The 23,507-nt window shown below is 35.2% G+C and overlaps 1 protein-coding gene across 6 annotated transcripts in view; it reads left to right on the top strand.

Annotated features, from left to right (window-relative positions):
* LOC138707625 (uncharacterized) overlaps positions 1-23,507 on the top strand; it is a 50,442-nt gene that overhangs the window by 17,346 nt on the left and 9,589 nt on the right. For 2 of the 6 annotated variants that reach the window (XR_011334295.1, XR_011334297.1), the window contains one exon: positions 8,994-18,206. The exons of 1 other annotated variant lie outside the window; for it this stretch is intronic. Coding sequence is in view for 2 of the 5 variants with exons in the window: in XM_069837289.1 (XP_069693390.1) it covers positions 5,010-8,057 (3,048 nt within the window). In the remaining 3 variants the exon portion in view is untranslated. Of the gene's footprint in view, positions 1-4,929; positions 8,742-8,993; positions 18,207-23,507 lie in introns of those variants that run through there. 3 more of the 6 variants (XM_069837289.1, XM_069837290.1, XR_011334296.1) reach the window with 2 other exon arrangements.

Genomic DNA, 23,507 nt, shown 5'->3' with positions numbered 1-23,507 from the left:
CCAAAAATAAATGTAATGGACTGTTCTGAATTTTTATATAATAGTAAAAAAGTAATGGTTTAACATTTATTAAGTGAAAACATTTTATAAAAATTTACCCCCTATAATGGGGTACTTTCTCTTACACAAACGTAATGAGAGTTTGCGTACAAAACAAATATGTTTACTTGTAAAAGGTACAAAGTTTGATCAAAATCTGTAAGATAGAAAAGTTACTAATTTAGTCTAAATTCACCCTCTATACTGGGGTAGTTCCTTTTAAACAAACGTCATGAAAGTTTGTACACAAAACAAGTATGTTACCTGTAACTACTGTATAAAGTTTGAAGAAAATCTGTTAAGATAGAAGAAAAGTTGATAATTTGGTCTAAATTCATCCCCTGTAATGGAGCAGTTTCTTTTACACAAGTTTATATACAAAATAAATTCATTATGTGTAACTACTAAACATTAGGTCCATGAAAGTATGTTGCATAGAATAAAAGCTGTTAATTTTGTCCCGCTAGATTTACTTTTTGTACCACTGCACACTGCTGGTAGCACAGTGCTCTGGCAGGCAGAAATGTAATAACTTCAAATCCAAGAAATGGCTGCGTCTAAATCCATACACATGATCTGCGCTGCATCTCATACTTTGCATCTTTCTTACTTACAAATGGCTTTTAAGGAACCCAGAGGCTCATTGGCACCCTCACATAAGCCCACAATTGGTCCCTATGAAGATTAATCCAGTTCCTACCACCATATCTTACCTCTCTCAAATCCATTTTATTATCCTCCCATCTACGTCTCGGCCTCCCCAAAGGTCTTTTTCCCTCAGGGCTTTCAACTAACACTCCACATGCATTTCTGGATTCACCCATATGTCCTACATGCCCTGTCCATCTCAAACGTCTCGATTTAATGTTTCTAATTATTATGTTAGGTTAAGAATACAATGCAAGCACTTCTGCGTTGTGTAACTTTCTCCAAATTCAATTTGCTGCTGCTGCTGCTTAAAAGTACTGCTGTTGCTTGCATATGAAGGGTACATGGGAAAAACGATCAAGGTCCATCAAAAAGCGAAATTGAGTTAATAATGCCATCTTATAGTGGAAAGGAAGTACTATCATGTGGTCTAGCTAGTAAGAAGAAATCGTCGTTCTTGACATTCCACTACATCAGTTTCTATTAAATACACACATAAGAAAGTATTAAGTGCTTAAACTTTAAAAGTCGTTTTTCTCGAAACTTTCTAAAATGGACCTTGATCGTTATTCCCGTGTACCCTTCATATGTGATGCATGGCTACTGTGTGACTTCAGAGGAGAGGATAGGCTCCACACTTATATAGATTTTTTTGATCTGTTGCTGCCATTTCATCTCCAGTCTCTTCTCCTTTTTGGACCTCGTTCTCTTCACTGCAGCTACTGTCACTGTCCTCTAATGTAATTATCAGTTCATCAATCTGTTCTTTCATAACACCCTTTCATTCTTACACTCTTCCAATGCCCACATATGATACGTGACTTTCTCCCCTTTTCGAGTATTTACATTGCTTCACAATTTAACATTTCAACATCTTTTAATTTAAATGCTTTTTTTCTGTCCTCTACATAGCATTTATTTTGAGCCCATATTAATTCAATACAATTAAAAGGGCAATGATAGGCAGGGAGGTGGATCATTTTGTGTCCATATTATGCTGCAATTTCATACACAATTAATTGTGATTTGTGTTCCTTCACAATTTCCAGTAGTTCAGCTTTCTTCTTATCTGGAGTAAATCCTCATATGCCATTCCTCTCCAGTGCAGTGTTTAAATCTAGCAGCTGTCATCTTTTTGGGGTAATTCAGTATTTTCTTCAGTGAAAAGAGCACCAAGGCATGTGTACGCGTGTGCGTAATTTATATATTTAAGCAAATGAAAGTGACAAAATAAAATATCATGTTGAAATATGCTGTGGAGACTCATGCATTAGAAAATATTTTTTATAAAATATTTGTCCGCTATTCATTTAATAAACCAACTTAACCCATTAACGCCCAGTGGTCTATTTATAGACTCTTGCACATTTGACTACATTAGATTTTTTTATTGGCGCCACATTGATTCAATATTAATGATCATCATAAATATACCATGAAAGATGTTAACTAAACTTGCCAACATTTTATCCTCCTTCAAATATAAGAATTCATTAAGGTATCTTAGTTCGAATTAGTTAGGTATAAAATGATGTCGCACTGTGTAAAGAATATAATTAATTTTCCATATAATAATGTCTCGATATTGTTATTGGTTTGTGATGTAGTAGTGTCAAGGTTACTACTATTGCATCGCACAAGAAAAACACAGATTTATGTAAAATGATTGGAGCAATATGAATTGAAACGGCTGCGGTCTATAAATAGACCGCTGGGGACTTATGATATCACGTGAAAATAACAGTGGAGAAAGGTGTGTCATTGCACTCTGTACCGTAACAGTTGATGTCAGCAAGTGATGTCGGCAGTAGTACTGTGCTATTGCAAGTAGATTAGCATCTGAAAGATGATTAGCACCTATTCGATCCCCAGAACGTGCTATTGTATGCCCTAAATTGGAAATAAATGTGATACGTATACGTCTGCAGTGTATACATTTTTTAACACTGGAAATATTCCTTTTTACTTCCAAGTACAGTGGTCTATAAAATGTGCAATAATACTTCTCGACCAATAAAGAAAACCGTACATCCTATTTTCACCAACATATTATAACAGTAAACAGGAAAAAATGCAATATTCTAATGGTATGATATATTGCTGTCCCGTGCTGTGGCGTTGTGGTCTAAGGCATCCTGTCTAGGACTTGCATTACGGAATGCACGCTGGTTCGAGTCCTCATGGGGGAAGAAATTGTCATGAAATTTCGGCCAGTGTATGGGACCGGTGCCCACCCAGCATCGTGATGCACTTAGGAAGCTATGATAGGTAGTGAAAATCCGGTTTCGCAAACCAGCTATAACGACTGGGATGATCATCGTGCTAACCACACGATACTTCCATTCTGATTGGATGATCGTCCACTTCTGCTTCGGCATGTGGACGTGAGATCAGCAGCCGGCTGGTCGGTCTTGGCTCTTCATGGGCTGTAGCGCCAAGGATTTATTTTTTATGATATACTGCTTCATTTTCTTTCGTAATATTATGTCAGATGGCACCACTTTTGACTAATTTATTCTGTGGCCAACATCACATTGAGGTTTTCTATTCCCTGTGTAAAAAATCTCTGGTAAGGACACAGCTGAAATCACGTTGGTAATAGGCACGACTTAGTCTTAGGCTGCAGAGTTGTGCTGAATATACTCGATTGCATTGTACATCCTCATGCTCACGACACATAATTTGATAATTTTTTTTTATAAGTAGAGACCTTTTGCTCCACCTTCAGGATCTTGGTTTCCGGCTTACAGAAACTGAGAGAGAAAACAGAATGGATGCCTTTACTCTTCAGGATACGAAATTACTACAGAATGCAGTACGAGAGTCCTATGATTATACATTTGACACTAATAGTGAAAGTCTGTTCGTGAAGTGGGATGACAACAGATGTGTACCTGTAGGATCAAACTTTGATGTAGGGGCTTCTCCAAGCAGGTGGGACAGAAATGTAAGACAGAATATAAGTGTGCAGCAACCACAGGTCATATTTTTAGTACGTTATTTTATGACGCTTTATCAACATCTTAGGTTATTTAGCGTCTGAATGAGATGAAGATAATAATGCCGGTGAAATGAGTCCGGGGTCCAGCACCGAAAGTTACCCAGCATTTGCTTATATTGGGTTGAGAGAAAACTCCGGAAAAATCTCAACCAAGTAACTTGCCCCGACTGGAATCAAACCCGGGCCACCTGGTTTCGTGGCCAGATGCGCTAACCGTTACTTCATAAGTTATAAAGAAATACAGTAAGTACATGAGTGGAGTGGACCATCATGATTGGTTAGCAGGGAAATATGCCACTTCAATCCATGGAAAAAAGTGATACTGAGATCTCTTAGTCAGAATGCTGGATATGGCTATAGTAAATGGTTGGATTGTCTACAGAGAAATACATGGACGAAACTTCCTGGACCTACTTGAATTCCGACGATGCTTGGCTGTTTAATATCTCTAGATGTTTTCGAACTGCAAGAGAATGGAGCGCCCTATTTCATCACCTCGAGGAGTGAAATTTGGTATGAGGATAGATACGAGTAGTAGAGGTCATTTCATGGCAAAATGACCTTCTCAGAAACACTGCCGGATGGAATGGTGTAAATGCAGACCAGTAACATTCCCCAAGAGGTGTGATGAAACTCTCTGTCAAAGATGCTTTGAGCCTTACCACACTCGGTAAAGACAGATATTACTAAAATAAATGTGTTTCATTATTGCTGCAGCATTGTATTGTTGCATTAAATACTAAAATTATCATAAATAAATTTATTTACATTGGTGTAAATGTTTCTGGTTATACTACATTAAATACACAAAAAATATATTTACTTTATTGCAAATGAATACGCAGATATCATAAGTGCCCAGCGGTCTATTTATAGACCGGATGATTTTCAGCTACTTGGTGCACAGCAGAATAAACAAAACATATTCTTGGCATCTTATGGATTAAATTTATGAAGTAGATATATTATTTTCGTTTTTTTTTTTTTAATAAAAATAATTTGGGCGTTAATGGGTTAATAATGCTGTTATATTAATATCTGCTTTTCGTAAATAAAGGTGTATTTAACACCTATCATACAAGTTTTGTCACAGGCATGAAGCACTGACTAAATAAATTAAATAATTAGTCATTTTTAAATGGATAATAAATTAGTCTCCATAGTGTGTATGTGCGCGCATGGATCATAACTTGTGAATAATGATTCTATTTTCTTTTTCTTTTTTCTGTTTTTTTTTTCAGAGATTGAAAGGAGTATGAAAGAATGCCACTCTAACACAAAAAGAATACGAACCTTTTAAGCTGTGAAGAGGTGGGGAAATATGCCGAAAGAATCAGAAGACAGCGATATTCCTATTTGGGAATTCATTCACCATATACAAAGCATAAGTGGAGAAGAGCGAGCCTTGCGTAGATATTGTCTGGAACGGCTGAGGAAAATTCAAGAACTGCATAAGAAGCTAAGAAACTTTATTGCTGAATTTAAGGCTAGAAACTCAAGATACAATTGTAATGGTGCAGGAACACACAATTCCAACACAAGAAGAGATGCCACATGTTTGGAAAGAAATCCTAATGGGGATCCTTTGTCAAGTAATCAGAATGTGAATACATCCGTCATTGGTAATAATGAAAGAGCATCTGTGCCCCAAGAACATTCCTCTTCACGACCGTTAACTCAACATCACACTGTCAGTAATGTAGATTTGGATGTACAAGCAGAAGCCTTGCAAATGTTCCTTGAGGAATATGACATGGATATTAACAGAAGAGAAATCAGTGCAAGGCCAAGAGACTTTGATGAACGTGAGATGAGGAACCCAAGTTGCAATTTTAATGATGTGGGAACACACAACTCCAACACAGGAAAAGATGCCACAGATTTGGAAAGAAATTCTGATAGGGATTCTTTGTCAGGTAATCAGAATGTGAATACATCCGACATTGGTAATAATGAAAGAGCATCTGTGCCCCATGAACGTTCCTCTTCACGACCATTAACTCAGCACCACACTGTCTGTAATGCAGATTTGGATGGACAAGCAGAAGCCTTGCAAATGATCCTTGAGGAATATCACATGGATATTAACAGAAGAGAAATCAACACAGGGAAAGATGTCACAGATTTGGAAAGAAATTCTGATAGGGATTCTTTGTCAAGTAATCAGAATGTGAATACATCCGACATTGGTAATAATGAAAGAGCATCTGTGCCCCAAGAACGTTGCTTTTCATGGCCATTAACTCGTGATCACAGTGTCGGTAACATAGCAGGTGTGAATGTAGAAGTAGAAGATTGGCTTAGACTCCTTGAGGGATATCGCAGGAATATTAACAACAGAGAAATTAGTACAAGGCCAAGAGACTTCAATGAATGTGAGATGAGGGACCCAAGTTGCAATTATAATGGTGTAGGAACACACAACTCCAACATAGGAAAAGATGCCACAGATTTGGAAAGAAATTCTGGTAGATATTCTTTGTCAAGTAATCAAAATGTGAATGCATCCGACATTGGTAATAATGAAAGTGCATCTGTGCCCCAAGAACGTTGCTCTTCACAACCATTAACTCGTCATCACTGTGTCGATAACATAGAAGGTGTGAATGTAGAAGTAGAAGCCTGGCTTAGACTCCTTGAGGGATATCACAGGAGTTTTAATAGAAGAGAAATGAGTGCGTGGTCAAGAGAATTCAATGAAGAAGAGACAAGGGACCCAAGATGCAATAATGATGCAGGAACACAGAACTCCTCAGGTTTGGAAAGAAATGCTGACAGGAATAATTCATCAACTAATCAGAATGTGAATAGGCCTATAGTACTTAATGAAGGTGCATCTGGGCTCCAAAATCGTAGCTCTTCACGACCACTAAATAGAAATGTTTTTCCAAGAAATGTTTTGCCTGAAAGAGTGTGCCTAGTTTCACCCAGGGTGTCTTCTAATGTTGCTTCTGGTCATAGCACCAGAATTATTCCACAGACGCCGGATGTCTCAGCACAAACAGAAAGCAGATCACAACCACAACAATCATCGGCTCCTGTAGGACGCACTTCTGTAGTGGGATCATCAACGAATCCAGAAATAAGGGATGCAGCACCACCACCACCACCACCACCATCACCATCACAGGATGCACAATACCGTCCAAGGATACCACTAATGTCAGCACGACTCTCTTCTCCAATGAGATCACAAACGAATCAACATTCTTCAGCAGAAGTAAGGAGTCTGGCACCAGCACAACTATTGGCACCACCACATGCACAATACAATATAAGACCAAATTTGTCAACACATACAACACACTTTCCTGAAATAAGGTCAACGAATCCACATTCTTCAACAGAAATAAGGGGTGCAGCACCATCATCACGGTATTCAAAATACCGTGAAAAGAGATTCTGTTGGCCAAAGCCAGAAGGACAGAGGTTACAGGAAGAAAGCCCGTCCTCTTGTGGAAGAAGTATCCCTTCAAGGAGATTTGGACATTCCCGAAATACAACAGATACATCAATGCAAAGTAAGACGCCACAACAGTTAGGAAGAGGCGCTTCTTTAACAAGTTCAGCATATTCACAGAATGCTGCAGATAATTCGACAGAAACAGAGAATGCATTTTCCGCCCAAGGAAACAACATTTCATCTTTATCAGTTTGGCATACAACAGTACCATCAGAACTAGATCCAGTCAGAGACCTTCCATTAAATTCAGAAAACGCATCGAGAATATTGAGGATAAAGCAAGAACCTCCAGACAAGGATCCAGAACCACCAGAGACCAAGCCAGATGTCAGTTCATTGAAGGTTGAAGATGAAGATGGAGATTCAGATGAAGATTCAGATGATGATTCAGAGGAAGATTCAGATGATGATGATGATGATGATGATGATGATGATGATGATGATGATGACGACGAGGATGAAGAAATAGAAGATCAGATAATGGAAGATGAAGAGGAGGAGGACGAGGATGACGACGATGACGACGAGGAAGAGGAGGAGGAGGATGAGGAAGCAAAAGATATAGACTCTGTATTACTTGAGTCGTACTTCGCCCCCCTTTGGGCATCTGGTGATGAACCAGAATTCATAAACTCGGAATGGTGGTCGCAGCTTTGGAAGAAGAAATTTGAAGAGGAAGAAAATGAGAGGAATCAAGGTAGCTTTGATCTAAATGTCCCTGGGACATCAGCATCGGGTGCTAATCTTGGTTTTCTAAGGCGTCCACATTCAAAGAATAATGGGAGTGCAGCAACTGGATCTGGTAAGGCGAAGAAGGGTGTTAAACGTAAGAGATCAAGAAGTGGCAAAAAAGGACATTCCAGATCAAAACGCTCAAAGACTCACAAAAGAAAAGATGACGCTTAGGAAGAAATTCCAGGTTTGTTTACTTTTACGAAGTTATCAGATGTCCGTGATGATCATATTGAGGATGCATAGTCACATAATGATGTACAGTCCTCCAATTCAACAAATCGATCAAAGACTGTTAAAATATTTAAGTACCTGAATAATTCTCAGAATGGTATTCGAGTAGGAGGAACAGAGTGTTACTCTGTTGATTAGTTATTGGATGACAGTCTCCTCCAAAGTTCAAATAAAATATCAGATAATTGTTTACGAAATTATGAAATGTCAGCTGACACTTAGAATACAGTGTCACATTTCATAGAGAATGTGATTGTTACAGAGCTTACAAATGATCATCATCAAGCTAGAAACTGGAAAAATTGGAAAGTGTGGATGAAAAGAAACTTGAATCAGGATGCTCAAATGACATACAAAAAGAAAACTACTACTTGGAAGAAAAAAAAAGTATATAATTTTAAAAGTCTTCCACAGAAAATGATGGGCGTCTTATTGAAGATGTATAATGTCTGTCCTCAAGCGTTTCATATTGCAGCACTGAACTACGTCATTTTTGAGGTAGAGAGTTTTATAGCTGTTCTGTGATACTTAGCGCATGCTGAATTGAGAAATGCAGCTCATTTTGCTCAGGTCAGACTTTATTGCTACCTGGTTTTTTTTTTTTTTTTTTTTTTTTTTTTTTTTTTTTTTTCTCCCCCTCAAATATCTCAGAAATAAATAAAATAGTTATGAAATCTTGCTGATTAAGGTTTCGGTGGAAGAAAGGCCCTTTATTCGTGTGTGTGTTTTGCATCTGGAACATCTCTTGAGACACTAGCAATAGTCTGCAAGCATGTTCACATCCCTGCAAACCTGATACCTCTCTTCCATCACTCGGATATCTCTATGAAAGCAACCACTCACCTTGCTCCTCATTTTAATTCTAAACGTTTTCAGGAAAGTAATCTAAATGCAAGCTGAGGAAGTGTGTCTTCATGAACACAGGTGCACCAAGAGCCTGGAAGCTCCACAGGAGATCCCCAACAGCGTATTTGTATTCTGGGCTCCTATGATTGCCCAAAAAGCTCAAGCCAAGATTGACTGCAGCTGCGAGAAACAGTCACCTTGTCCCCGGCGCTCCCTCCTACTGAGTTGCCAGCTATGACCAGTGCTTCAAGTTTAATTTTCTAGATTTGAAACATAAACAAAAGCTCTAGAAAAGGCCTTTTCTTCCATATTAACTGTATTTATATGAAGAGTCCAGGGGAAAACTTGGAGTCACATTTTACTGCTTTTAGAGGAGGACAAATTAAAAGTTTCAAGACCCATTATATTCTATTGTCTTTGGGTTATTTTTCAAATTTCTCTAGACTAATTAGGGCCCTGTTTCATAAAACTGACAAGTCCTACAATCATGACAGTTCTACAGATATGTTAGAATATTGTAGTATTTGTTTTCTGCAGCTCTTACTTGCTTTGATAAATACAATTTGTGAATTCTCAACGGTGTTTCATAAACATGACAATGACAGATAAAGTATGTGTAAATATGTAAGATTGATAGCAAATTATTTCTTATTCAGTTTATGTTTTTATAACAGTAATCGATATGAAACAAGCTGATCGGATGATCTATAATGTGCACTATTATTGAATTGTTGAAATTAGTAACCATCACTAGAAATTCAATTATGAACAACGAGAAAATTACGATTCTAAATTTTACTGGGGAAGCAACGACACTTCTATCAACGAATGTAGCCTCATTTTCAAAGGAAGTATCCATTTTTTTTTAATCAAGGACACATCGATAATTCCATCAACTCTTGCAAATTGGCTGCTCTTATGAAAAGCTGTAGAATGATTTCGATAAGCTATATGCATCAGCAGTTAAGTGTAAGAACACATAATTATTTTGGATCAAGTGTTGTTTTGCTAATACAACATTTATCTATGGTTACAAACTCACTGAAAATATAATTTAGATTTATCCTTTCTTTAAAAACCTGTGTCCTATGTGGTTCCCCTATAATCATTTTTTCTACTGCTATTAGTATTAAACATGACACTTAAAGTATTTTCCCTAAAATCCATACCAATTACAATATAGCCCAACTATGGCAACAATAAATTGTCAACTTTCTGTGACATTAAAAACATGAGTTGTCAGAATTTCCAAAAAATGAATCGACACTTTTGTGTTTCATAAAATGAAATATGTCAGAAAAGTCTTGACAAATTGTAAAATTTTACCTGTCATGGTAAAACTTTTACGAAACAGGAATCTGAAAAATTGTCACGATTTTTCCTGACAGACGGAATGTTTTATGGAACAGAAATTTGACATTTTGTAGAGTCATTTCATACTTCTCAGAATGACATATTTACAATTGTCAAGTTTTATGAAATAGGCCCCAGATTCTTATTTTGTAAGTAAAACTGTATGAATATACACTACCTGAGCTTTTACATCAAAAACAGAAACTTACCAGGCTTTTCCCCTGGACTCTTCGTATATTTAATGTACATGTGATGTGTCAGTCTGCTTTGTGACACATCATAGTTTCATAACTGTTAACATGATTAGTTTCTGTAATACTTCCCAAAAATTTTGATTAAAAAAACCTGACCTGATTGAACATAATGTTATATTTTTAAATTCACCATACATTAAGTATAGGATATCAATTATAAAACCCTTGACCTCAGAAAAGTAAATTGAATATCAGATCGGTACAGTTGAAGTATGCTCAACTCTAACATCTTTGTTACTTGAGGAGACCAATTCATCCAGAAAGCCAGAAAATGGCATTTACTATATGCTGGAAATATGTGTTCAGCTTTTCTTTATGATTATGTACTTGTTTTATTTTTATGGATATGTTCCTTACATATGATGATAATTTCTTGAATTTACTATCTGCTATTTTAACCCTGCTGTTCTGTTCACATTTGCTGCACACTTACATTGTTTGGGTCCATGTGACTTACTGAGAGATTTGAACACTTTAAGGAATTAATAACTCGATACATATTTATGATTAGATTTAATATACAGTAGAATCCCTCTTAACAGGCACTAAGGGGACCAGGCTAGTTCCATATATGAAATTTTGCCGGATAATTGAATGAATATTTAAAAAAATTACCTGTTGGTGTTTTATGATACCAACTGTTAACACTGCAGCCATGTGAAGCTCCTTTCTCAATACTTGATCATAACTAAATAACATAAAAACTGTGTGGATTTTCGTTATTAAAACACATCACACAATACAGATGATACCCTAATTTTAGTTTTGAATGTTCACTGAACAAGAGAGTTCGTGCAAAGTTCCTAATGTGACAACACTGAGTCGTCACAGGCTGTGGCAATGCAGCAGATTAAACATCTGTGTGTGTGTTTTTTTTTTTTTTTGGCCCAGCCAAAAGTGCCATTGTTTTGATATTGCCGGTTCTGAGCGATTTTACTATATGTACAAATCATTATGAAAAATAATTGTTTAAGCAAAATCACTTTGCGTCAATATTGAAATAAATCTCAGACCTATCATATTGTCATTTAAAGTGGGGCAATAATATCTGCAGTGCTTGGGAAAAGTGACATAAGTCAGTTTTCACAAACCTTTTTTGATAATTTATTGGCAACTCACACTGGTTTATGTCGATTTGATTTTTTTCTGTATGAATTATTGTAATGGGAGAAATACTTATGTCTCTTTTTCCAAGCGAGCAGATGTTCCGTAAGTTGTCAATAAATGATCAAAAAAGGTTTGTGGAGACTTGACTTATGTCACTTTTCCCAAGCACTGCAGATATGTTGCAGTTTGTTTTATTGTTTTTCTTTGATGGACAGAATTTACAGCTATTACTCTTGACACCACTGGGTATTGTTGAAGAAAATTTTAACGTCTCGTCATGACCTTTTCTTTGTAGTTTTCTATTTACGTTACATGACACCTGCATCCCTGACATGTGTAATCTCGAAGGTATTGAAGCATAATTGAGGGGCGTTTTCACAAAACTTGTTTTCTGGAAAACAGGGTGAAAATCTTTTTTAAATACATCTATATCACGAAGGATTTTTTCCTCTAAAAATTATTACAAATTGGCACCTTAAATTGGAATAGGTTACAGTATTTTGAACATTATTTTATTAAATTATATCATTGAAAAAATTAATGTCACGAATTTTCTTTTCTATGATTTAATATCATTGAAAAAAATTAATCAATTTCAGGAATTTTCACAAAATGCGTTCTTGATTAAGAGGGAGAACTGGGAATTTTGAACGGCTGATGCATACACAGATGGCTTAATCTGAGGTTGAGGCTAAAAATAGGATTCGAGACTGGGTAGGTTAAAATTAAAAAATTGTCAATCATGAGTGGATTTGGAAGGTGATATTTTATGACTAAGTTCGGAAGATGAATATAATCTGAGAAGAAACTCCGAAGGCTGTAAAAGAACAGTTCAAAAAACGTAACAATGTAAAATCCCGAACTAGTTATGAGAACATACTCAGCGCATGAGTTGAAAGATATCCGATATTAGCTCATAACGCGTTCTGAATTGCTTGCTGGAACAAACATATTATTCAATATGGTAAACACTAAGTGCCAGTTATTTTAATACAAACATATTATTCAGTTGCATATGTGGGAGGGCCCTTTGCAAAATGCCTCAAATCACATTATTTAGACTTTCATTGGTGCTTTGGGGTTTTCCTTTTATACATATTTGTAATAATGTAGCTATCCGATACCATATTCCATTACAACTTAAGCTTATGTCCAGTTTCTAAGGAGCATTACCATCTTTCGTCAAGGTTTTATCTGTTTGTTTTGAAGCAATCTTGACATAAAAAGCCAGGGGCGCTCTGCAGAATGTCTAAAATCACATGTTTATTAGACCTTCATTAGCAGTTTTTTTCTTTTATACATCTTTCTAATGTCTCCATATTCCATCACAGTTTAAGCTTGTGTTCAGTTTCTCAGGAAAATTACCATCATTCCACAAGATTTAATCAGTTTATTTTGAAGCATTCTGTCATAAAAGGCAAAAAAAAAAAAAAATTGAGTATAGTAATATGTTTTCAAGTTAAAAAAAAACAGGTATCACACTGCAGTGAAACTATCTGTCCTGGCAACATCACGACATGCCATACTATCGTTTATTTAACGCGGGTTCACACTTTCAAAATTCATAGGTGAGACAGTGCACATTGCAGTGAACCTTGCTGACATCTCCCCATCGGCGGGACAGATGTTGCCTTAGTGTAGAGATAAGTGCAGCTCAGACCAGCAAGTTTGTAGTTTAGTCTAGCTCTTGTATAAATACTTAGAACTAGTGCACAAAACATAGCTGCAGGAACTAATTAATAATACATAACAGATTAATAATTATTATTAACTGTATTGAAAAATGAGTGGTGTTTCACTCACAGTAAAACTGCTCAAATGAGGACACTGAGATGTGAATCCTGGCTACAGAAAGATCGAAATTTCGACGCCAATATTTTAAGTCACTGGCACAGGTCATACAGTATTCAGAAAGACACCACAAAAATGAACAGTGTGCTTATATTGAGCTAACATTGAAAGTAAACGCAAGTCCTTCAGAATTTAACCAGTATGACCGCAAGATAAAAACAGTTACTCAATACAGTATCTATTATTAATAAAATTAACTCGCCTCTTGTAAATTGCAAGTTATGCTAAAACTCTCCATTCTGTATGTATTGGATTTTGAAGAAAAAAATGTGTAACTTTCAAGTTGCTGCTGTAGTTTCCAGGTTTAACTCATTTCTGATAGCGACATTGGATTCTCCTGATCCAAAACCATATGGATCATAAAAATCTCAAAGTTGAAAATTTTGTAGTTAGCGAGTTTTGTGAAAATGCTCCTGAATAAGTGATTTCTCTAAGTCTATAAATCTCCCCTTTTTTAAAACAAGTTCTCTCTCTCTCTCTTTTTTTCCATTCCATTTTGGATTTATTGAAGTCCACAATACAAATTCATTGTAGGCAGATATGTTAAGCAAATTACAATATATGTATGTATCGGTGGCTATGTAGTGATACCTTGTATCTTCAAAAATAGTCATTTAGTTTAACTACAGTATTATTTCGATTAACTACATTATTATGTTCACAAAGTTGGAGAGTTATCTAATATTTTGTCCTCGTGTAGATCATCTTGCAAAGCAGAAACATACAGAGGGTGATTCACGAGGACTTATCACCACTTATGGAGCTTATTTCTGAAGACATTCTGAGCAAAAGATCTCATATAATCATGTATCCCAATCTCATTATTTTCAGAGTTACACTAATTTGAAGTTGTTAGTAAAATACCTTTTTTCTTTAGTTGCAAGGGTAAAAGAATATTACAGATAAAGAATGAACTATTCAGAAATGTCATTTCTTTAATTGGCTAGTGTTCTGAAACTGAAAATGTGTTGTTAATTGCTTTGTGCAGATTTTGTTTTTCAATTTTTAACTAAAATTACATCATTCTTATGCACTTATCGCAACAATTGTTATGTCACATGACTTTATGAACTTGATTCCTTACACTTTAATTCTGCATCCTAATGTACAGTCTTAAAGGATTTAGGAGAGTGGCGTGATTTGTAATAATTTTTGTGATAAGTGCATAAGAAAAATTTAATTTCGTAGCTAAAATCGAAAAAAAAAAAATTCTGTACGAAGCAACTATGAAATTCACAACACATTTTTAGCTTCAGAATCCTAGCTAATTAAAGAAATGATACTCCTGAATAGTTCATTCTTTATTTGTAATATTCTTTTACCCTTAAAACTAAATAATAATACTCCCTCCATTCCAAAATATTGTATAGTAACAAACAAAACAAGTTTGATTATTGTGAATGCACAAACGAAATGTTTCACAGTGTGGTATTCTGTTCAGTAGTGAAGTGACTATCAGACGGAGCAGTTGTGAATGTTTCTAGTATTCTGTAGTGCATCAAACTATAATATTTAAATAATTCATTATGAACAGAAATCAAATGGGCACCTGCTCTGGTGTTCCTGTTGCAGAAAATTGAACACCAACCCAGTCAATTTTGAATAAACATGTAAGGCACAACAGTCGTATAAAAATGAGTTGTATTTTTTTTTGTGCAGTTTTTATGTTAATTTGTCTCTCTCAAAACAATGTTTGTTTTTGTTTTATTAATTTGACATCACACAGAATGAAATGCACTTTATTTGTTTCTCTTATGTTAATTTATCAAACAAGTATCTAGAAAATGTATGTATTAAAGTTACATTATATTACTGAGAACTTTAACAAATGTATACCATAATTTGGAACAGAATAAATGACATATTTCTATACCATATTTTGGAACAGAGGGAGTAGTATTTTACAAACAACTTCAAACTAGTGTTAACTCTGAAAATATTGAGAATAGAATCCTGTTTATATGATTTTTTTTTGCCCACAATGTGTTTGGAAATATGCTCCGCAAGTGGCAGTAACTCCCCTTGAATCACCCTGTATAAAAAGTTTGTCTATTTTGAGAAAAATTAGTTTTTAAAACAGTTGTTTGATTCACCTGCAGATTTACATGCACAAGGTATCACTTCTTAGCCATCGATCTATTACTCTTCCCGAGCAGTTTTTTTTCTTTTACAGATCTATACACTTACAAGCTGCTCAAGTGTCTAAAGAAGCTTTTGTTGCATTATAATGTAATAAAATATATGGTTTTGTGTCAGCTGTGTTACATTGGTGTCTTTGTCATGATGGAAAGTATTTATGACGTTATGGAACAACATTTTTGTTCTTCTTTGGAAAAAATATTACTCTTGTGTCCTCAGTGAAATAAAATGTTGAACTATGTATGTTCTTGTTATTTGCCGTGGAAGTTCAGGTTTGTTGTGTATAATCACAAATAGTCATATTTGTTCTAGATGCAGTTGTCTGCAGTTGTGAAAGTAGTTACAAGTGAGATTGTGTAAGATCATTTGTAAGACCACACAACATGTGTGTTTCTTGATATTATTATTATTATTATTATTATTATTATTATTATTATTATTATTATTATAATATATTTTTTGCTCTTGTTCATAAAAGTTACAATTTTACAGGTAACAGGAAATCGTCAAAGTTTACATAGGTCTATAGACGGTTTTGTGTTTCATAAAAGCTTACACGTTTAAAAAAGACAATTTTTTAGATTTATATGACGATTTTACTTTTTGTTCATACAATTTTTGAGCTGGCAGATAAAGATCTGAGGCTGCCTACCGTGTTATGAAACATGTATGTTGTTATTAATTGATATATTTAAAAATTTGTAGAATTGTCATTACAAAAGTGACAAATATTTCAAGAAACCATTTGCCTAAAATGGGTCACTAATAACAGTAATACAATATAAGCGCTATAATGTTTGTTAAGCCTATGATTTCATTCTGAATCAAACATATGAAAACTTTGATAGAATACGAGTTGCAGCAACAGAATTCAAAACAGTTTTACAGTCAAGGCTGGTCCAGAATAAACCAGGAATGAGAACAGAAATAGTGTTAAAATATATTTAAATGTGAGCATTCACAATTAACTATTGTGAATGCTCACAATTAAATACATTTATTTTAACATTAGCCGTACCCGTGCGCTCTGCTGCACCTGTTAGGAATAAATATAAAGTAATTACATAATTAAAATAGGACGTTTGATCCAGGGAACATTTATGTTTGATAGAAGAATAAATCGTTTAATATGTTACTTAATTTAAATTGTATTTAAATAATTAAAATGCGGTCATTTTGGTCCAGACAGCACTCAGAACTTACTGTAATAACATTATAGCATTATGTCCATCTAGAGAAACTACACTTTCCAATGGTGAAATAATAATTAATTATACAAATCGGTTAATTTAGCTTTCGATATTACTTCATACAAACACAGAAACATTCTCTGTAGGCTATGTTTCATAGCTTTCGATTGTTGTTGTCAAAGGCCCCTTGTAGACGTAGTAATTTGTTTTCATTTCATTACACCACCTTAGATGTCATTGTATTTTAATTTTAAAACACATTTATCTCATTAAATAACAGTCCCATCAAACTTTTGCAAGGAATAAAACTTATCGGAAATCATTTTTAAAGAAACTTTTGTTATGTAACATATTTCACAAAAATCAATAATAAGCGAGATATTTCGATTTATTTAATTCAGGCCCCCTTATAACCCCCCTTTTAAATAACGTATAGCTTAAAATCTTAAGTTACAGCGAACTTAATTTATATTCCAATTTTCATATAAATCGGTTCAGCCATTATCACGTGAAAAAGTAACAAACATCCAGACAGACAGACAGACATACAAACAAAAATTAAAAAAAAAAAAAAAAACTATTTTCGGTTTCAGGGTGGTTAATTATATATGTTAGGATCAATTATTTTTGTAAAATCGAAAATTACCAGAAAAATTTCGGCTACAGATTTATTATTAGTATAGATTATTTCCGTTCCTGGTTTATTGTGAACCAGCCTTCACCTTCCAAATTTCTACTTTCACTTTTATTACTTGTATGATTTTAGACTATCAGATGCATCTACCACAGCAGGTAATTCACTTGATTTCGAAACACTATAGGTATGCTCTGCCACTTTGTATGCTGATATGGACATGTTACTGCAGAGCAGAAGCTTTGTATAAACATAGATTTCTGTGTGTACAAATCTGTAATGATTGTGGTAATGTGGTAAACAGGCAACAGATTTTCGGTCCTGATACTGTGTAGGAACCGAAATTCCACAGTCTGATGATAAGAGTGTCAACAATGTAACCGTAATGTATATATGTGCTTTAGTTGCTCTGCAGATGTTATATTTGCTTATTTTCCTTTACAGTCATATTGACCTGAACATTAAATTAGTAATAAATGTGCTTAACTTTATTAAAACAATTTTTTTTTTCATTAGGCAGTTCACATACTGCCTGAGAAATACGAATTTGTAAAGCAGTATGTCAAAGTATTATATTTGTATCACTGGATAAAATTTAATTTGGATCAAATAGGTCTGAATGGAACAGCAGGGTTCCTTTTATGAAAAACCAGCTTCTATATTGTATCAGAGTTTTATACAACCTTAAAATAAAGTTCCTGTCTGGTTGGCAACAGTTCAGTTTTAAGTTATTTTGAGGAATATCATTATTAGAGCTGTCAATTGAATACAAATTGTGATCGTTTCACTGAATGCATTCGATTGATTAATCAAATTTCAATCAGTTTTAAACAGTGTAAGTTAAAACAGAAGGACCTAATGTCATTCTATAACAATTCCATATGCCATAAAGAATACATAATTTTACAAATATTTTAAATTGTATTGATGCATATCGAAAATAATTAAGCAGTGGCACTTGTATATGTATAAAGTTTGAAAAACAAATTTGTCCAGTTTACACTTAGTCACATTTCTTAGCTCCAGGACTTTAAAAACTTTTGTACATTGACATGTTCAGAAGTAAGAACCACTCTTCTCTTACTAACAATATTTCGTCCACAGCTGTGGAGTAACAGTCAGCGCGTCTGGCCGCGAAACCAGGTGGCCCGGGTTCGATTCCCAGTCGGGGAAAGTTACCTGATTGAGGTTTTTCCGGGGTTTTCCCTCAACCCAATATGAACAAATGCTGGATAAGTTTCGGTGCTGGACCCCAGACTCATTTCACCGGCATTATCACCTTCATCTCATTCAGACGCTAAATAACCTAAGATGTTGATAAAACGTCGTAAAATAACCTACTAAAAAAAAAACTAACAATATTTCCAACATCACTGAAAACTCATGGGGACTTAAATAGCTGGAATGGAAAAGAAATTTTTTTGGTATGCCTGCGAGATGTGGAAGTTTAACAGAATGTCTTTTCTACCACTGCAGGTCCACCTGTGGAGTAACAGTTAGTGCATCTGGCTGTGAAACCAGGTGGCCCGGGTTCGAATCCCGGTCGGGGCAAGTTACCTGGTTGAGGTTTTTTCCGGGGTTTTCCCTCAACCCAATATGAGCAAATGCTGGATAAGTTTCGGTGCTGGACCCCGGACTCATTTCACCGACATTATCACCTTCATCTCATTCAGACGCTAAATAACCTAAGATGTTGATAAAGCGTCGTAAAATAACCTACTAGAAAAAAAAACTAACAATATTTCCAACATCACTGAAAACTCATGGGGACTTAAATAGCTGGAATGGAAAAGAAATTTTTTTGGTATGCCTGCAAGATGTGGAAGTTTAACAGAATGTCTTTCCTACCACTGCAGGTCCACCTGTGGAGTAACAGTTAGTGCATCTGGCTGTGAAACCAGGTGGCCCGGGTTCGAATCCCGGTCGGGGCAAGTTACCTGGTTGAGGTTTTTTCCAGGGTTTTCCCTCAACCCAATATGAGGAAATGCTGGATAACTTTCGGTGCTGGACCCCGGCCTCATTTCACCAGCATTATCACCTTCATCTCATTCAGACGCTAAATAACCTGACATGTTGATAAAGTGTTATAAAAAATAACCTAGTCTACCACTGCAGAGCATCTGTAAAATCATCTAATAGTTCCAGCAACATCTTGTAGACTGTGATCTCCACTGCAAGTGATGTCGAAGTCGAAACTGAAAGGGCATGACCAGAATCTTGATCGTCTTTTTCACTCTCAAAATGCAGCTTCCACTTCTTGCTGCATGATTGTACGGGAATTTGTGTGCTGTCTACGCCTCTCTCTGAACTTTTCTACACACATTCCCTGTTCCCTTCCACTGTATCTAAGATATTTAAGTCTAGGATCAAGAGCTGTAGATTCCTAGCGTGTTTCTAAATTACTCCACTCATTTACCTCTCCATTAAATCTTCTACAGTAGCCCTTTGAATTCTGGTTATATACCCGGGTTTGACATTGGAAGAACTTAGACAATCTGAAATGTGCTACTGCTAAGAATACAAAACTACCTCTCACATATTTACTACTACCAAGAAGGTCTGGTATTTCTAAACATGGTTTAACGCAGAAAACCATTTTTTCTATCAAGTCTGTAACACTCCTTATAGCTTTCACTAGGCTCTTGATCATGAAATATGTGCTATTCTACATAGTAACCATGTCATGTTTCAGTTTATATGGCCTAAAAGCTCAGTTCTTTTAGTTTTCGAATAAGCTGATTTTCTAGATAAAGGCTATGTTTAAAATATCTATTTTCCTACATTTTGAAAGTAAATTTTCGATAAATGCGTCCTTAACAGCTATATTTAAACTCAATTATAGAATATGGGCAGTGCGCTGAAAATTGTTGCACTTTTACTCTTTCAGCTTGAATGATATTTCTTTCATTGCCAGTACAAACAGCGACAATTTTGTCTTTCAAGCCCTCACACGAACTATAACTTCAAATTCTTCTTTGCAAATAGTGGTGTTGCTCTTCTCTCTGACATTCTTAACTTGTAATGCTGAATTGTGATATTCCTAATTTGAGTTGATCAATACACATAACTGAGTAGCTATGGTTAGATACAAAGACCAAAAATCCTCTAAGACTAACAAGTTCTGCATGTTTGAGTTTGTCTCATAATTTTGATTTTCCAATATCATACAAGTTATCAATTTTGTTAGTTAACATATCTCTAGAAGATGGTAAGTGAGAAACAAGAGTTTCCCATAAAATTATTTCAAGACTATATAATTCTAGATGTTATGTTGACCAGCCTGCTATCCTGCACAATCCACTTCACAAGTTTATTCATTATTTCAGTTTGTTTAGGGCTATGGATTGGCGAAAATGACGGGGGAAAAAAAAAACATTAAAAATTAAAATTTTGTTTTTAAATCTAAAAAGTAAAATGTTTCAGTTTTATAAATCTGTGTTTATTTTGGCCCTATGACAATTTAAAGGTACCAGCATGTGTGTGTGTGTGTGGAGCTGCAGCCCTTTAAACTGACAGCTGTCATTTTGACACATTGTTCTTCATTGTTGTTTTGTTTAGTCACCTGTCTAAAGACAGGTTTGAACCTCATGAGTAACACCAATAATGCATCACTTATGAGGCAACTAGACAAGGAGGTAATGGGGTAGTGTGGCCAGTTTCTTTCCGTGTTCTTCATTCTAACTAACTGTACTTTTCATTCGGTTCATATTTCGCGCTGTTACGTAGGAGAAAAATGTGTATGGTAGACTTGTATAGAAAGTAAAGATATGTCATAACATGCTGTACTTTGATACTCGTTTTCTCGATTTTCCAGTTTTCAACATTTCGTAACATTAAAAATGCTCTATTGAATGCAGTTTTTCTCCAATCTCAGTCTACAAAAGCATGTGAAGTAAACTAACACATGTGTTTTTGTCTCCTATTGAAAGTATTCAAATCGCCATGTGTTGAGTATGTGATAAGTTTAAAAATATTGAAAAACTAACTAAAAGGATAAATATTTTTTTTTCAAAAAGTAGTTGGAAAAAATGAAAAGCATGTGTCTTATTTTACATACATCTATCCGGAATAAATTAGATATAAATTAAAAGAAAAATTATATAAACTTTGAAAATTGGGACAATTATAATTCAGTATTAAAAAGAAAAGCAATAAAAATTAATTATAAGTAAATTCATTGGAATATTAAAGTGAAAATTTGTGCATTATATGTCCACATTGTCAGAAATATGTGGTAAAAATTTCAGATTAATTAGTGTAAAATTGTAGACGTATAAATTTCACAGGTCCATAGCCTTGACAGGGTATAGAGGCTTCACTATTAGGTGTTGCAATGTTGAGATGAACTAGAAGTAGCAATGTTAATAGACGTAGATTCACCTTGAAAAAGATGAATATGTTTAAGATATTATGGAAGATAACTTACGCTTCCACTGTAACTGAACGATTTTCTGTATTTATTACAAAAAAACTGTTTTCTGTCCATCTTTCCACAATCACGCATGTCTTTAGAAGTGAACTGATAATCTAGGTTTTTAACAACAATAGGAGAAAGACTGACAATGACACATAGCTAGAAACGCCCATCCCCCACAGCTAGTGTTAATTACTGAAAGGAACTCCACTTTCCTTCTATCTATAGGCATTAACCTTTAGAAAACTTAAACAATACAACACTAAATGATAAAAAAGATTTTGTGCTATACAGACTTCTTAAAATAATTATTTTTCCTTTACCACACAATTTTCAATTGGTTTGGTTAATGGATTAAAGCACATTAGATCAGTTAACAGCGTTTTAAAATTTATTGGTTAATAAGTTTGATTAATCGATAAATTGACAGCTCTAATACATTTGCCATAATGAACATTATAGTTTAACCTTTGCCTCCCTAATGATGCTGTCCAGTCATTCTCATCCAGAGCTTTCTTTTTCCACTCCATCCCAGAACTCTTTTATGACCTGGATTTGCATCGTGCAGAAGATGAAACTCAAGATGATTGATTCATCTGGTTTTTTCTTCCCTGATTGAAGTTGCTAAACATAACCTTTTAAAACTTTTTGTAAAAGGTAAAGGTATTCCCATCACATGCCATGAAGGCACTTGGGGGGCATGGAGGTAGAACCCCATGGTTTCCATGACCTCAGTACTAGAATGAGGTGGTGTGGTCAGCACCACGCTCTGACCGTCTTTTACCTCCGGGAAAGACCCGGTACTCTATTTTATAGGAGGCTGCGTGAACCTCGGGGCCATTCTGAAAGTTTGGCAATAAGAAAAATTCCATCATCACTTGGATCGAACCGTGGACCTTCCAGTCCGTGGCCAGTTGCTCTACCAACTGAGCTACCCGGCTGCCCAAAATTTTTTGTAATTGTAATTATAAAACTGGTTAGACTTCAAAGAATTCCGTGAGTGTTACTAAAATTGAGCATTATTGTCATTACACACCAGTTATTTTATTTGATGTTACACATGATGCCTGTTCTAATATTGCGACAGTTTTTATCTGTAAGATTATACAGAGAGCTCCAATGAAACCAGTCCCACTCCAACCTGTACCTAACATAATCTGCTGTCAGGCAGGAAGCGGTCGTATGCCACCATACAGAAAGATCCATGCACGCTGTCCTATACAGACCAGTCCCATTTCACCCCTTACTGCTTAGCTTCCTCTGGTCAAGAACTTCGCTTTACAATCATTAAACTGATGGAACATTACTACCTGGGTCTGGTCTTCATAGGAACTTTCTGTGTATATACAACTGACAGGATGGAAGGAGCTTAAAATAAATTTATTTCAAACTCTGTGAGAAAAAAAATACCTCTAAAACATTATTCGATTCACCAGATAATAAAAACATTCTGTTCTTAACAAAACTGTTATGTCCATACGATGAGATTGTATTTGAATCTTTTATTTCGAAAAAGTAACATGCGAGCTTTTTTTTTAATGTTGCGTTTTTTAGCCAAACTTCTTTCTCTTCATACATCATAACTCGTTAGAAAGTGTAACA

This window comes from Periplaneta americana, chromosome 10 (assembly GCF_040183065.1).
Source record: "Periplaneta americana isolate PAMFEO1 chromosome 10, P.americana_PAMFEO1_priV1, whole genome shotgun sequence".
Lineage (NCBI taxonomy): Eukaryota > Metazoa > Arthropoda > Insecta > Blattodea > Blattidae > Periplaneta > Periplaneta americana.
The sequence above is the reverse complement of the archived record's forward strand: the minus strand, read 5'-3'. Positions and strand labels throughout refer to the sequence as shown.